The sequence below is a fragment of the Schistocerca piceifrons genome, chromosome 2 (genome assembly GCF_021461385.2).
Source record: "Schistocerca piceifrons isolate TAMUIC-IGC-003096 chromosome 2, iqSchPice1.1, whole genome shotgun sequence".
Taxonomy (NCBI): Eukaryota; Metazoa; Arthropoda; class Insecta; order Orthoptera; family Acrididae; genus Schistocerca; species Schistocerca piceifrons.
This window is the reverse complement of record NC_060139.1, coordinates 206006834-206022127: the sequence shown is the minus strand read 5'-3', so window position 1 is coordinate 206022127 and position 15294 is coordinate 206006834. Positions and strand designations below refer to the sequence as shown.

General features: G+C 42.6%; 1 protein-coding gene across 1 annotated transcript in view; it reads left to right on the top strand.

The window, feature by feature from the left end:
- The window catches only part of LOC124775262, a 148094-nt gene extending 133017 nt beyond the window's left edge, over positions 1 to 15077 (top strand). Inside the window, exon 5 of the mRNA XM_047250100.1 lies at positions 13669 to 15077. Within this exon, the coding sequence (XP_047106056.1) occupies positions 13669 to 14713 (1045 nt within the window). The 3' untranslated portion in view covers positions 14714 to 15077. The remainder of the gene's footprint in view (positions 1 to 13668) is intronic.
- The last annotated feature ends 217 nt before the right edge of the window (positions 15078 to 15294 follow it).

Here is a 15294-nt window from a genome sequence, read left to right as displayed (position 1 = left end):
GTCGCGATGCCCTCCTTACACACACACACACACACACACACACACACTGTAAGCAAACATAACAACATCGTTCCTAACAACTATGCCGGTTGAATTGCACAGATAAGTGTCGGTGAGGAAACTTTCCAAAATACGATGTCTCGTAAAAGGCTTGCAACAGACTTCTGCATAAAATACGATTGACATTCTAATTTACCTCACTTTTGGTTTGTTAATGTGAATAGGCATTATTCCATTCAAAAAAGTGCCTGTTTGCACAAACATATGCTTCCTAAGTGTTAATACAATCTGTTTATCGGCTATCAGTAGGAGCCACTAACTATCAATTCATTCTGCGAAAACCGCACATCAATAGCACTTTCCATTTCCGCAATATTTGCGGTGCAAATTTTAGGTGTCTTGAAGCTCATCACGTTATGGCAGTCCCATTCTTAAATCGCAGTGGAAACTAAAAAGCGATTACAGTTTAACGTCACGTCGACGGCAAAGTCATTATAGATGGAGCACAATCTGGGATTGAACAAGAATGGAGAAGAAATCGGTCGTGCGCTTTTCAGAAGTACCAACCAGACATTCTCCTTCACCTTTATAGGGAACCCATGAAAACTTTCATTTGGATGACCGAGCAGGAATTGGAATCTCGTTGTTTCATAATACTAGTCCACTGTCATAGCCGGACGCGGTGGCCGAGCGGTTCTAGGCGCTTCAGTCCGGAACCACGCCACTGCTACGGTCGCAGGTTCGAATCCTGCCTCGAGCATGGATGTGTGTGATATACTTAGGTTAGTTAGGTTTAAGTAGTTCTAAGCTCTATGGGACTGATGACCTCAGATGTTAAGTCCCATGGTACTCAGAGCCATTTGAAGCATTTTGAACCACTTTCGTAATCACTTTCGTCGGCATACACCTGAGTGCAGAAACATCCAAGTGTTTTATTGCTGCTTACAAAGTGTGACCAGCAACATGAGAAAACATCCGTTACGAAGGGAATACGAAACCTGTTGAAATGGACGAGGAGGAGGATATAGACAGTGTAATATTTGTGATTGTGGCTCTCTACCACTGGGTAAACCGAACCACTCTGGAATTTCCTTCCTCCACAAGATAGGCTAAAGCTTACAAGTACTTTAAAGATTCTCCTTTGTCCCGTGAAATCTTGTAGAAGCGTCACGTGTACTGGTCGTGATACAGAGGCAGCATCCGATATCCGCTATCTGTAATTTCTTTCGCTTTATCAAGGAGTGCTCTAAGGTGATGCAAAGAATTTGGAGAGCTCCCACACAAGATTACTGGCCTCGTGGTGGTGTCGCTGCTCCACGAGTTATTCCCAAGAGATCCGTATAGCAAATGCTGTGGATCATCTGTAGATAATACCCTCGTATCAAACATCTCACACTCCTCTAGTGAAGGCTTTTTTTTTGAGTGCTTCTGAGCGTCCGTGATAAGGTTACCTTCTCGTCGTGTTGCCCTTTGGCCAGTGTGATCGTCTGGCGATAGGAAATATTCTTCAAAAAAATGTCGTCGTTTGAATTTTCCCATGATCAAAAATTTCCACTTCAGTTTCTGCTTATTAGGCAGTATAGGCCCCGCAACCATAACCGAAATGAAACTAAAGCACGCCTGCGGTGGCGCTCAACCCGGAGGTAAGCCGGTTCGAATCCCGTTGGTGGACGAAATTCTTCATTGGGCCGGTAAGAGGTGCAGAGATGGTGGCATTGCGGTCCTGATCGCTAGGCTTTGCACCAAAGCCATGGATTTAATTGCAAACATCTCCTCAGTATGTCATGAACTGAAGGTATGCGTCACTGTTGACTATGATCCGTCCATCGGATGGGAATGTTAAGCCCGGCGCCACCCTTGCTGCTATTTGGGAGAGGAGTAGCTTACTTGCTAGCACGGGGTCTCGTCCTCGCCCTTTCCTTCATCTACAGCATCACGAACCCAGCCCCACACTATACAATCACTCGTCACAATCCTCCACACGACACATAACGAGTCGGCGGAAGCAATGACAAACCACCCCCACTAGGGTCTTCCCAAGAGCGGCTGTGCAGGATTCCCGCACCTGCTTCATTACGGTCATTCCCTGAGTGTGGGATTACTACGAATTTTGACTCAGAACGTGATAAGAAACATTTCCAGGAAATTAAATATCGTTGATAAAGCACATTCGGATGAACAGGGAGTATCGAATTAATGACATTTTTTTCGAGATTTTCTTTACTTGGCGATTTGTAAGTAACAATTTTCCGAAAGTGAGAGAAAGTAGTTGGTTATAGCCATAAACCTTGTCTGGTTCTTCAGGAGGGTTGCAGAAACCTAAGATATTTCGTTTATTTGAACTACAAGGAATATCGAAAATGATTTGTGCTACAGGCGTATTAAAGCCTTGGTGATGGAAATAGTCTCAACTGCTAATTCTTTGTGACACTACTATGCGTTCCATAAGTTATTTTTGATTCGTGAGAATGTCGCACACTTGTTTATCTTCTGCTTAAGTTTTTTTAGAGTTGGACGTTTCGTTGACTTTCAAGTTAAAGTGGTGGAAAAGGCAGTAAACCATGTGCCACTAATCATACTGTAGATGCAGCTATGTTTGATAACAGTCTTCTTGAAGATAACTAGGCAGCTGCTAGAAGAAGGAAAGGATAAGGTTTAAAAATGAGAATATTAGCTGCAGTCTTTCTTGCTCGTTCAAAAGGCAGAAGGAGACTTAACAGTGACCATGTCCCCTTGCCAGAGTCGTAGCTGATGTGGTGATATGTTACCCTCGACAGATCAGTCATTTTGTTATCAGTATAATATTGTCACGTAGATGGCAGTAATATGAGACTATGAAGTGTAGTGTCTCTCTATGTATTACTACAGACACTGTTATTTTTCTAAACAGAGTTTTGGGGTACTCTACACTAGATTTAATGCAGCGACAATTACTCAGTTTTTCAATATAGCTGATTACTTATTTACCTACAAAACTACATTGTAATTAAAAACGAAATAAATCCGATTTACGACCGTGAGATAAATCGTTGGCGAACTTTTTTAAGTTTTCCAACAGCAACAGGAAGTTACATTCCGGACAGAAAAGTTCATGGATGCGCGTCCACCAGCGTTCCCCCAGAAACAGAGTACTGCGTATAGCTGCAAAATAGGAGATGATAAGAGATTTCAGTTCTGTTCATTCACGAAACTGTAAAGAGGTTACTGCGTTTGATTTAATCATCAGAACGGCGAATTACTCTCAATAGTTTTACAAGAAATATATTTTCAACATGCAAATAACATATTTCATTTGTTCCCACACTATTTTCGGAGCATTATAACTCACTTTTCAATGCAGCCATCCTTGTCATTAACTTAGGGTCGCACAAGGGTTGTATCAGCATTCCACTGGAACGTTCTGCTCTGATGCATCTAGAATATTCTGCACAGAACTTTCGCTTGTAACCTAGAATGTGGAACCGAAATCAGATGATCAGCAATTGTGCGCCACTATCCTGCTATCCAAACATTACCGAAAGTCATTTGCACCTCCAGGGGAGGTGCGCTACTGCATCAAAATTGTTTAACAACATGAATTGCAGGAGCACTCTATATGAACAGATACTACTTATTATAGTGGAAAAGAAGACCACTAAAAGGTCGAAACACCCAGAAGTAGCCCTTTAGAGAACCAGGCGCTCGCGTTCTTATCTAGAATTCAGAAGAATCCATCATAACGCCTAGATAAAGTGGAAGCAGAAGCGTTCCTCGATACCTGCTAAATTCTGAGAAGTTGACACCCCACTAGATGCTCTAGTGCCGAGAAAACGTTAACAAGAATCCTTTTGTGACTAAAGCGAGATAAGAGATTCCTAATTTCGGTATCAGTGTCAGTCGTTTGATAAGATAGGTGGGTACCGACGAAATATGCTGGCATCTCATCTCGTCAGCTAAAGTAGTGTGAAAAATAGTGTTCTGTAGGTGTCATATTCGGCGTAAGGCAATATACCTCTGCAGCGTATAGTAAAGTGGTAGTTTCAAAAACGACAATATTTAGAATATTTTAAAGCCATTTGAGTTGACTGCGAAATATACAGCAGAAGCTACAAATAACGTGTATTAGCAGCACTTTTGTAACTTGGCTTTTACTTTTCCCGTTTCACTTCTTTTCCTTTCTCACAGATAAGTAATGTCTCCCCTCCAGTATATTTCTCCTGTCACCATGACAGAGGCAGCATTGGACTTCACGTCTTACTGCAGATAGTCCTGCCCAAACTTGATGTATGAATGCACTGGGACAGGATGCATGAGTTACAGACAAGAAACACTTAGAGAAATTATAGTTGATTTTTCTACATTTGTCAGCACGAAAGAAAGCTGAAACAGCTTTTCCATCGTTAATCAATAATACCGCATTATTAGTGGAAATAATCCTGTTATACATTGGTAATTGTTAAAACAGATAAAAAGTATGAAAAAGGTAGAACAGTTTCTTTATTGCAGCTCATAGACTCAGAGGGCCATAGACACGGGTTCCTAGGTAGATGCCGTGTTTCTTGACTTCCGCAAGGCGTTCGATACAGTTCCCCACAGTCGTTTAATGAACAAAGTAAGAGCTCCTAGATAACAGAACGCAGCATGTCATTCTCAATGGAGAGAAGTCTTCCGAAGTAAGAATGATTTCTGGTGTGCCGCAGGACCGTTGCTATTTACAATATACATAAATGACCTTGTGGATAACATCAGAAGTTCACTGAAGCTTTTTGCGGATGATGCTGTGGTATATCGAGAGGTTGTAACAATGGAAAATTGTACTGAAATGCAGGAGGATCTGGAACGAATTGACGCATGGTGCAGGGAATGGCAATTGAATCTCAATGTAGACAAGTGTTCTGTGCTGCGAATGCATAGAAAGAAAGATCCTTTATCATTTAGCTACAATACAGCAGGTCAGCAACTGGAAGCAGTTAATTCCATAAATTATCTGGGAGTAGGCATTAGGAGTGATTTAAAATGGAATGATCATATAAAGTTGATCGTCCATCAAGCAGATGTCAGACTGAGATTCATTGGAAGAATCCTAAGGAAATGCAGTCCGAAAACGAAGGAAGTAGATTACAGTACACTTGTTCTCCCACTGCTTGAATATTGTTCACCAATGTGGGATCCGTACCAGATAGGATTGATAGAAGAGATAGAGAAGATCCAACGGAGAGCAGCGCGCTTCGTTACAGGATCATTTAGTAATGGCGAAAGCTTTACGGAGATGATAGATAAACTCCAGTGGAAGACTTTGCAGGAGAGACGCTCAGTAGCTCGGTACGGGCTTTTGTTGAAGTTTCGAGAACATACCTTCACCGAGGAGTCAAGCAGTATATTGCTCCCTCCTACGTATATCTCGCAAAGAGACCATGAGGATAAAATCAGAGAGATTAGAGCCCACACAGAGGCATTTCACGAACAATACGTGACTGGAATAGAAGGGAGAACCGACAGAGGTACTCAAGATACCCTCCGCCACACACCGTCAGGTGGCTTGCTGAGTATGGAAGTAGGTGTAGATGTAGATGTAGAAGTGGGACGACAATATAGCTGCCGACCAATTAACTAACGTGTGTGCATAAGAAAGAAAATCGTGCGAATTTCAAACGTACTCTGGGGACCCCGTACTGAGAGTGAATAGGGTTGTTAACTAGCCGTGATGGTTCTAGGGATTCTTCGCAAGTGGCAGCATCGGCCTTATTATCCGCACATAGGCGAGCGGAAAGTCGCTTCGACTCGAGGTGTGCATGGTCTTCACTCTGGCATATTCTCACGATGTGACGGAATTTGTAGTGAGACTGACTCGAAGGTAATGGATGTCAGAGCAGGCTGTTATCTAGCACGTCAGATGACTGCTGCACCAACGTGCTGTGCCAGTTGGCACAAGACACGAATTTCACAAATGAGATGAAACGAGTCAGTGAACTGTGCGAGTGAGGGGGCCGAAGATTGACGCGGCAAGAAGTCCGAGAATGTTTTATACAACTGTGCCGTCACGAAAGACTTAGTTCTCATAAAAACGATTCATGCTACTCACAGAATGGTTCTGATATCAATGTTTAATAGTTCAACCTTTCCATGGTGGTTTGAGAATTTCGCTCATAACTGATTTTACCAGAGAGATTTGCATATGAAATTTATGCATTTGCTTAACATGTAAGAGGACTTCAAAAAGTAGATGAGACATTATTACTGCAAGCCAAGTAAGTTTTTTTGTGCGCTGCATTACATTTAAAAGCTGCATAGACACAATGAGATGACACAACTCGTGACATACCTCCTAATACTGTATCAGACCTTCTGCCCGGTGTGAACTGCCAGGTTAGCCGAGAGCGTAAATGCGCTGTTTCCTGGAGTAGGGTAGGCGCGCCGTCCCCAGATCGAATCCGCCTGGCGGATTAATGACGAGGGCCGGTGTGCCGGCCAGCCTGGGTGTGGTTTTTAGGCGGTTTTCCACATCCTGCAAGGTGAATACTGGGCTGGTCACCACATCCCACCTCAGTTACATGAGTCGCAGACATTTGAAACACGTTCGCACTGCTTCATGATTTACACTAGACACAGCTGGGGTACACTGATTTCAACTCGGGGGGGGGGGGGGGGGAGGGGGGGTTACGGGGTGCCAGATCTGATTGTAACGGTGCCGACCCTGCGCAAGCTGCGCGACCAAGGCTCAAGCGATACATACATACATTTTGCCTGGTGTAGTGCAGCAACTCGACATGGTGTGGACTCAACACATCGTATAAATATTGAGCCATGCTGCCCATAAAGCGGTTTATAACTGCGAAAGTGTTCCTGGTGCAAGACTGTGTACACGAACTGATCTCTCTATTATGTCCCATAAATGTTCGATGGGCTTCACTTCGGGCAGTCTAGATGGCCAGAGCTTTCTCTCGAATTGTCCTGTCCAGAATGCTCTTCAAACGAATCGTGAACAACTGTGACCTGGTGGCATGGCGCATTGACATACATAAAAATTCCATCTTTGTTTGGAAACAAGTAGCCTAACGTAACGATTTCCAGCCGCTGATCAGTTAAGCTGGACCAGAGGACCCTGTCCATTCCATTTCAGCACAGTTCAAACCATTATGGATCCGCCACCAACCTCCACAGTGCCTTGTTGACAATTGGGTCCTTGGCTCTGTGGGGTCTGCGTCACATTCGAATCCTACCATCAGCTCTTACCAATTAAAAACTGTGATTCAACTTACCAGGCCACGGTTTTCCAGTCGTCTAGGGTCCAGCTGTAATGGTCATGAACCAAAAGGAGGCGCTGAAGGCAACGTCGTGCTGTTAGCAAAGGCACACATTTCAGTCGCCTGCTGCCATAGCCCTTTAACGCCAAATTTCGCCTCACTATCCTATCGGATACGTCCGTCGTACGGGCCACATTTATTTCTGTGGTTATTTCACGCAGTGTTGCTTGTCTGTTAGCACTGACAACGCAAATTCCGCTGCTCTCGGTCGTTAAGTGGAGGTAGTAGCCCGCTGCGTTGTCCATGGTGAAAGGTAATGCCTAAAATGTGTTGTTCTCGACACACTCTTGACGCTGTGGATCACGGAATATTGAACTCTCTAACGATTTTCGAAATGGAATGTCCCATGCGTCTAGTACCAACTAACATTCCGCCTTCAGTCTTATAATTCTCTTCCTGCGGCCATAATCACGTTGGAAACCTTTTCATGTGAATCCCTGAGTACAAATGATTGCTCCGCCATTGCACTGTCTCCGTTTATAGCTTTTTGCGCGATACAGTCACCATCTGTACGTGTGCGTGCTGCTGCCCCACTATTTTTTGTCACCTCAGTGTTCATTCAGCATAGTTATCGTGTCCCTGGAACCAACTGCCGGAGCGTCCTACCAGTCGTTCAATTCCTCGACGACAAAAATCTGCTACTTGGTCACAGAGTCATTCGACAACCGCTTTGTGAGCGCCCTTATCGTTATAAACTGTTTTTCTTCCCAAACGTTCTTTCAGCTTGCCGACAAGATTCCCTGGACATTGTCGTCTGTTTTGCAAAAACAGACATAATGTCTTATGGGATAACAGCAATCAGTGATTTTATAATGTTACTTTAAATCCGTCTTGATTGCAAATTTTTTTTTTATTATTCATATGACCGGTTTCGGTTCATTCAGAACCATCTTCAGATCTGTAAAAATAATTATACTAATTTACTATTTCACGAAAGCAAATCTTTTTCATCCTATCTTATCACATCAAATGTACCAGAACGTACCTGATATTTAAGTTACAGGAGTAACCCGTCCAATTCAGCAACTTTCACATGCTACGTCACATAAAATTGGTTGGCAGAGTGCACGTCATTTATATTAATTATGACACTATTACCGACAGGTGGCGTCTGGTACATTTGTTACATTCCATTTGCACATACTGTATTCAGTAGATCTTTTTTATATTAAAAATATGTAATTAAAATATGTAGATGTCAAAGCTAAAATCTGTACTTGTCAGGATTAAAAAACAGTAAAATTATCATTTTTATACGATCTAACAGACATAGGGCGATTTATATATCTATGGTGCTGGTGTGAACTTGTTTTCTTCTACGGTCTGCTTCCGTGGTTCCCGCCACTTTGGTGTTGTGCCGCGGTCCGCTCAGTCGTCTGCTGTCCATCGCCGCGGGCAAGAGGGCCGCACAGGAGGGCCCCGTCAACGACGCCAGGCGTTGCACGCGTCTTCCGGCTTCTCCACCGCGCACCATCTCTCATCCCTTGGCCTGGATCTCCATACGCAACAGTTGTCATCTTAGTAGGTCGTCATAAATGCTAAAATAGGCGTTATGATTGAATTCGCTTTGTTCGTTGAGGATTAAATCCGGATCTTTATTTTTATGGGTGTATATTTCGATCTCTTCTAAAATGTTAAGGAACCGTCCCTTGTGAGCTCTATGCAGGATGTCTAAGTTGCTTTCGTAAATCCGACGTTAAAATAGGGTTCCGAACAAATAACACGTTAAAATTGAAGCTCCGGCATAGAATATGTAATAGGAATAAATTTCAGGATTCAGGTGTATATAAAATCAAATGTAATGACTGCTGTAAACAATATATAGGGCAGACTGGTAGGAACTTTGAAACCAGATTCAGGGAGCACACCTACTCTCAAAACAAAACAGCTTTTGGGGCGCATATGGCTGCGACAAAGCACTCAGTCACGAATATGGAAAACAACTTAGACATCCTGCATAGAGCTCACAAGGGACGGTTCCTTAACATTTTAGAAGAGATCGAAATATACACCCATAAAAATAAAGATCCGGATTTAATCCTCAACGAACAAAGCGAATTCAATCATAACGCCTATTTTAGCATTTATGACGACCTACTAAGATGACAACTGTTGCGTATGGAGATCCAGGCCAAGGGATGAGAGATGGTGCGCGGTGGAGAAGCCGGAAGACGCGTGCAACGCCTGGCGTCGTTGACGGGGCCCTCCTGTGCGGCCCTCTTGCCCGCGGCGATGGACAGCAGACGACTGAGCGGACCGCGGCACAACACCAAAGTGGCGGGAACCACGGAAGCAGACCGTAGAAGAAAACAAGTTCACACCAGCACCATAGATATATAAATCGCCCTATGTCTGTTAGATCGTATAAAAATGATAATTTTACTGTTTTTTAATCCTGACAAGTACAGATTTTAGCTTTGACATCTACATATTTTAATTACATATTTTTAATATAAAAAAGATCTACTGAATACAGTATGTGCAAATGGAATGTAACAAATGTACCAGACGCCACCTGTCGGTAATAGTGTCATAATTAATATAAATGACGTGCACTCTGCCAACCAATTTTATGTGACGTAGCATGTGAAAGTTGCTGAATTGGACGGGTTACTCCTGTAACTTAAATATCAGGTACGTTCTGGTACATTTGATGTGATAAGATAGGATGAAAAAGATTTGCTTTCGTGAAATAGTAAATTAGTATAATTATTTTTACAGATCTGAAGATGGTTCTGAATGAACCGAAACCGGTCATATGAATAATAAAAAAAAATTTGCAATCAAGACGGATTTAAAGTAACATTATATTGTCGTCTGTGGCTGATGTCGACGGCCTTCCTTCCGCATTAGCATCATCCATGACCGTTGGAAACTGATCAAATTGTTGGCACCTTTTAAATAGGACTGGACCCGACATTGCATTTGGTCCACGTACCGCCAGAAGTTCACGGTGAATATGCGTGCAGTTTAGACGTTTTGTCAGCGAACACCGTACTCTCTGCTGTACTGTGACTTTGGAGTATTTTTTCAGTTGTCGCGCAGTTTCATTCACACTCTGTGATTCACCTGGTTTCCATACCTCTGCTGAACTGTATCTCCTGGAAAACCCTAGAACATAGAGTCTCTTCTGACAATGTGACAATGCCTCACTCTTCTTACACAGTGGTCTTAGCGTTGGATGACATCTTTCTGGAATCCTTGCGTAGGATTGGGATAAGCATCAAGAAACATTTTCCCTGGTTTACACGTATATGAAATATTTGTCAGAGAACAGAAGTATCTGTGGCACCAGAAAATCAGCGTGTCTAAATAATGCATTTTACAACATTTGTCGCTTGATCCTGTCTGCGGTTTCTCCTTTGGCTTTATCGCACAGTCGGTTGCACCTACCACGAAACATTTCTTACAGCGCTGGATATTTCTTACCGCAGTCTTTTTTGCTGCATTTCTCACCGATAGCAGAAGTTGGTGGTTCTGATAAAATCTATTTGCTTTAAAGGGGTTTTCCACTGGCCGCTAGATACTTAAAGGATACTCTCAGCAATATTTTCTGTAGGCCGATTCATTTTGCAATCTTATTCGAGTTCTTGACAGGTCGTTGTCAAGCCGCTACTCTAGTGCCACTTCTAGACGTGATAACGCTGCGTATTCAATGGACCTACTTTTATCATTATCGCGGTTTCTCATCATCCATTGTCAGGACCCCATCACCAGATTTTAAAAACTTAACTACTGTCACCTGTATCTTGATGATGGTACAACGTTCTGCCGTGCAAAGATTACTGTAGAATCCTTGTAGCAGGTCTTAGTTAACTTGATTTCAACGTCAGCGTTCCTTACAGACTTCTCCGTACATCGCAGTCTGTACGCATCCATGTGCAACGCATTTATTTTTTCGAATGGTCCATCACGTCGTCGTCATCTCTTGGAAAGTAATTTCTTGATACATCAACCATCGTCTTGTCTGGCAATACGTTGAGACCACCTCCGTTTTTATTGTGGTCATAATTACATATTTCCCTTAGGATGATTCCATGATCCTTGCCTTTCCTTTCCAGGCTCTCAGTGGGTCACCATTAACGTCCAAAAGTACTGCATGATATTTCTACTCTTCCGTTTATTTCTCTTGCTGTTCACCCATCTTATTCAATCACTCTACACAAAATATCTCATCACTTAGTTTTAAGACTCATTGTTAATTTTTAGTATTGTGTTTTCGATGTGTCATTTGTACATTTCTGTAGTCTCATATGCAAATCATTTCCAGGTCAGTTTTCAAACTTTCCCTACTGCGATTTTCTGTTTGTTTGTCTGTACTAGTTGCGAACCGTAGAACGTCATTAATATAGCGTACGTGGTTCACATACGGCCCATCAACTGAGTCTTTCTCCGTGTTTGTAGTCTAAGGATCTGCTGAGAATTGTTTTGCTGATATGGAATCTCTTTGACTGTCTCCTCCCACTATTCTGCTGATGTGCAATTGTAGCAGTAGCATTTAAGTACACATTTTTTTTAGTATTTATGTCTTTTTTAGTTTCGTAGACGCCTTCAGGTGACTACCCGAAAGGCTCTTTAAAGAAAGTCACTACGCACTTCCTGTTCAGTCCTTATCCACCTGAGCTAATGTCCTAAAATAACAAACCTCCGTCCCAATGTCAAAGGTGTCTATAGGACACAGTAGAATACCGAAGGATAGATAGATCCGTTTTCTTCAGCCAGTATCGGACTTTTATTTGAATCTTGGTTATATAGTGTAGGGGGATACCATCGAAAGAAAAGGAAGGGATATTTTCTGTCTGTTATAGAGTCGAGTAGGTATCACAATTCTACCGAAGAAGTGATCATAGAAATTTACCGCTGTTGATGATTAATATGCGGAAACGAAATGAGTTTTCCAGAGAGACAGACACGGACCTGTGATGTCAAAAAATGTAAGTAAAGAAAGATACGAAATGATCTCTTGTACAGGCACGAAGTCTGCTTCCTTTTTAAAAAACAACATCGAGAGTCCACCAAATTGAACGTTCCCATCCGAACTGTTTACCATCAGCAATGTCACACACCGTCATTCGATAAGACATTGAAACGTAATTGCATTACATTGGGACAAGGTCTGTTTATATACGCCATCACTTGCTCTCCTACTGCCGGCCACGCATTTTCCCTCACCATCTTAGTTCAAATTGGCCACCATCGTATCAAAAGCACCACACCACTATATGATTCTAGCTACTTAATTAAGTCAATCAGTGTATTAGCTAACGTATCATATTACAGCATAAAGTATTTGGAGCTTAATCATTATTTATTTTTTTGGTTAGGCCTGTGCGCCTGTTCTAGCCTATTATCATCCCTCTTCCTTCGCCTTATTTTCACCTATATCCTCCGATTTTAATCACTTATTTAAAATATATTCATTGAATTGTTTTTTGTCTATTGCTAGTGTGATACTATTAGTTATTGTTCCAACTTCATTCATAAACTTCAAGTATGAGTCCTGAGATAGGATCCTGCTGAGGACACACGCAACTCAATCCATACAGAAGAATTTTGACTGTCAGTTTTATACAGGATGTAAATTGTAAGTTGACAAACCAGAATAACTCGAAAAATAAGCTTCACACGAAAAAATGTGTAGAATCCAAAGTTGATTATTTTCGAGGGGGACATCTTCTGGTGCTAAAATTAGCCCGCCATCCCAGACCCTGGGGGTGGGGCGGAAGGCAACTTTAAAATTTCAAATGGGAACCCTCATTTATTATTGCAGAGTCAGATTCTACATAAAAAACTACGTACATTTTGTCTTAAACATTTGTTTTGATTCTTGGTAGTTGGAGCTCTAATTCAAGAAAATCTATGTTCTCATTTTTGCGTGGAAAGTGGGTAGGGATAGATAAAATATATTTATTTACTTCGTAAATTTTGATTCGCTAAAACTAAAACTCTCCCTCTCTCCCCATAGGGTGGGGTTCGAGATAGAGGAATTAGAGTTTTACAAATGTTGAGCCACATATTATTTTTTTCCGCAGACTCGCATAAGTTTTGTTTGTTTCGTGGTCATGAGGCCACACAACTATTAATTTTCAAACAAATCATCTGACTAGCTAACTAAACTAACCAATTATCCTACTTACTAACGAACAAAAGTTTTAACACCAGCAGATGTCCCCCTCGAAAATAATCATCTTTGGATTCTAGATTTTTTTCGTGTGAAGCTTATTTTTCGAGTTATTCTGGTTTGTCAACTTTAAATTTACACCCTGTATATTTATTTAGTTATGTTTTCATTTCATTCAAGCCAGTGTAAAATATATCCCTGTTGGCTTTTTTTTGCATTGTGCTGTATAGCTACGAGACTAAATCAAGCGCTTTATCTGTGCAGGACGTACTACAGATCCAAGGTGCTCCAGCCAGTCCCAAGGTCTCCCAACCTGCCACGGAAGCTCGTCTACAAGTTCAACCCAGCCGTCGTCCAGAGGGTTGCCGCGGCAAACAAGCTAGCCCAGCAGCAGCAACAGCAGCAGCAGCATCACCAGCAGCGGCTCCGACAACCCAAGCACGCCCTGCAGTACGAGGCTGACCAGGCACGCAAGATGGGCCCCGACCCTCAAACCCCACCCCAACCGCAGGCGAAGGACCGCAGCCAGCAGGTGATGCTGCTCGGCCACCAGCAGCTCAGGCAGCTGCCCCAGCATGAGCACTACTACCTCAGTCAGAGGGGTCAGCACCACAAGCTGCAGCTGCACCAGGCTGGCGACTTTCTGAAGCCTCTGGAGAACGGTAGGCATTGGGAACCTCATCACCACGAGCAGGTGCTTCACCAGCCTGAAGACCATCGGCTCTCACCCGAAGATGGCAATAAGGAATTGTTACAACTGCGCCTGCACCAATACCACCAACATCAGTTACAGCTCTATCAGATGCGTCATCTCAACGATGAACAAAAACCGCTGCTGCGTGAAGTCCACAACACTGTACATAAAGAAACCCATCAACTGCCGTATCACCATCAACAGTGGACTCATCAGATACACAAAAATACAGATCAGCACAGTCCTCAGTCACACGGTGATAGTCAGCACTTGGAGGATCACAAGCAGGATCACCAACAGCACCTACGAGCATCTGAAGGAAACAGTCATCATCAACCGGCCAGGTCGCTTTCTGATGATCAACACAGTCACTCACCCAAAGAACTGCATAACCTTCAAGTGATGCAGCGAGTATCCGCCAGTCCTGACGATCGCCTAAACCCCACAATCAAGGACAACCTTCGCCAAAAGGGAGAGCAGCTCCAACTGGAACAAGCCCGTACTCAACGTGAAGATTCTCGCAGTTCCCCTGCGGAGCACGACCTTAATGACATTCAGCGACAGCAGGTGCCAAACGAAAGAGAGTCTTCATCACCTCACGTTCAACAAACCTGACCATCAGTGATCAAAATCCTGACAGTGACTATTGTGTACACGACTCAGTCTTCGGAAAAAGCAGAAACGGACAATAAGTTTCGATTCATACTGTTCTAATGTTTATTTTCTGAGTACAATAAATACGTTGTGGAGTATGTAGATGGTCTCAGATTTCTAGTTTCAGTGACAATTCAGCTGACTGAGCTATAGTGGGTGATCGCGACAACCTCCATTCGAAGGACTAATCTAAACGATTCTGAACGTTTGAGTGAAATAATGATAGTTCCTAAGCCAAAGAACTTGTAGTCAGTCTGTACTTAAGACCTAAGTTTACTGCCAATTTCTTATTAATATATTTTAACTATTCAAAGATAATTAAAAAACAAAAAATAAAATGAATCTGAAGTGTTTCTACGAATTTTCTTTCCCAAGATTATTAACTTATTTAAGAAGATGCACTTAAATGCTAGTTTACGGAGCAGCCTGAACGGTTTATTGTCTCTCTGTACCCTCCTCAGGTCTTATGTAGCATATGTCCTGCCAGCAACTTTTACAATTTACTAGCTAAGAGAATAAACCAAACTCACTGTGACAGACTG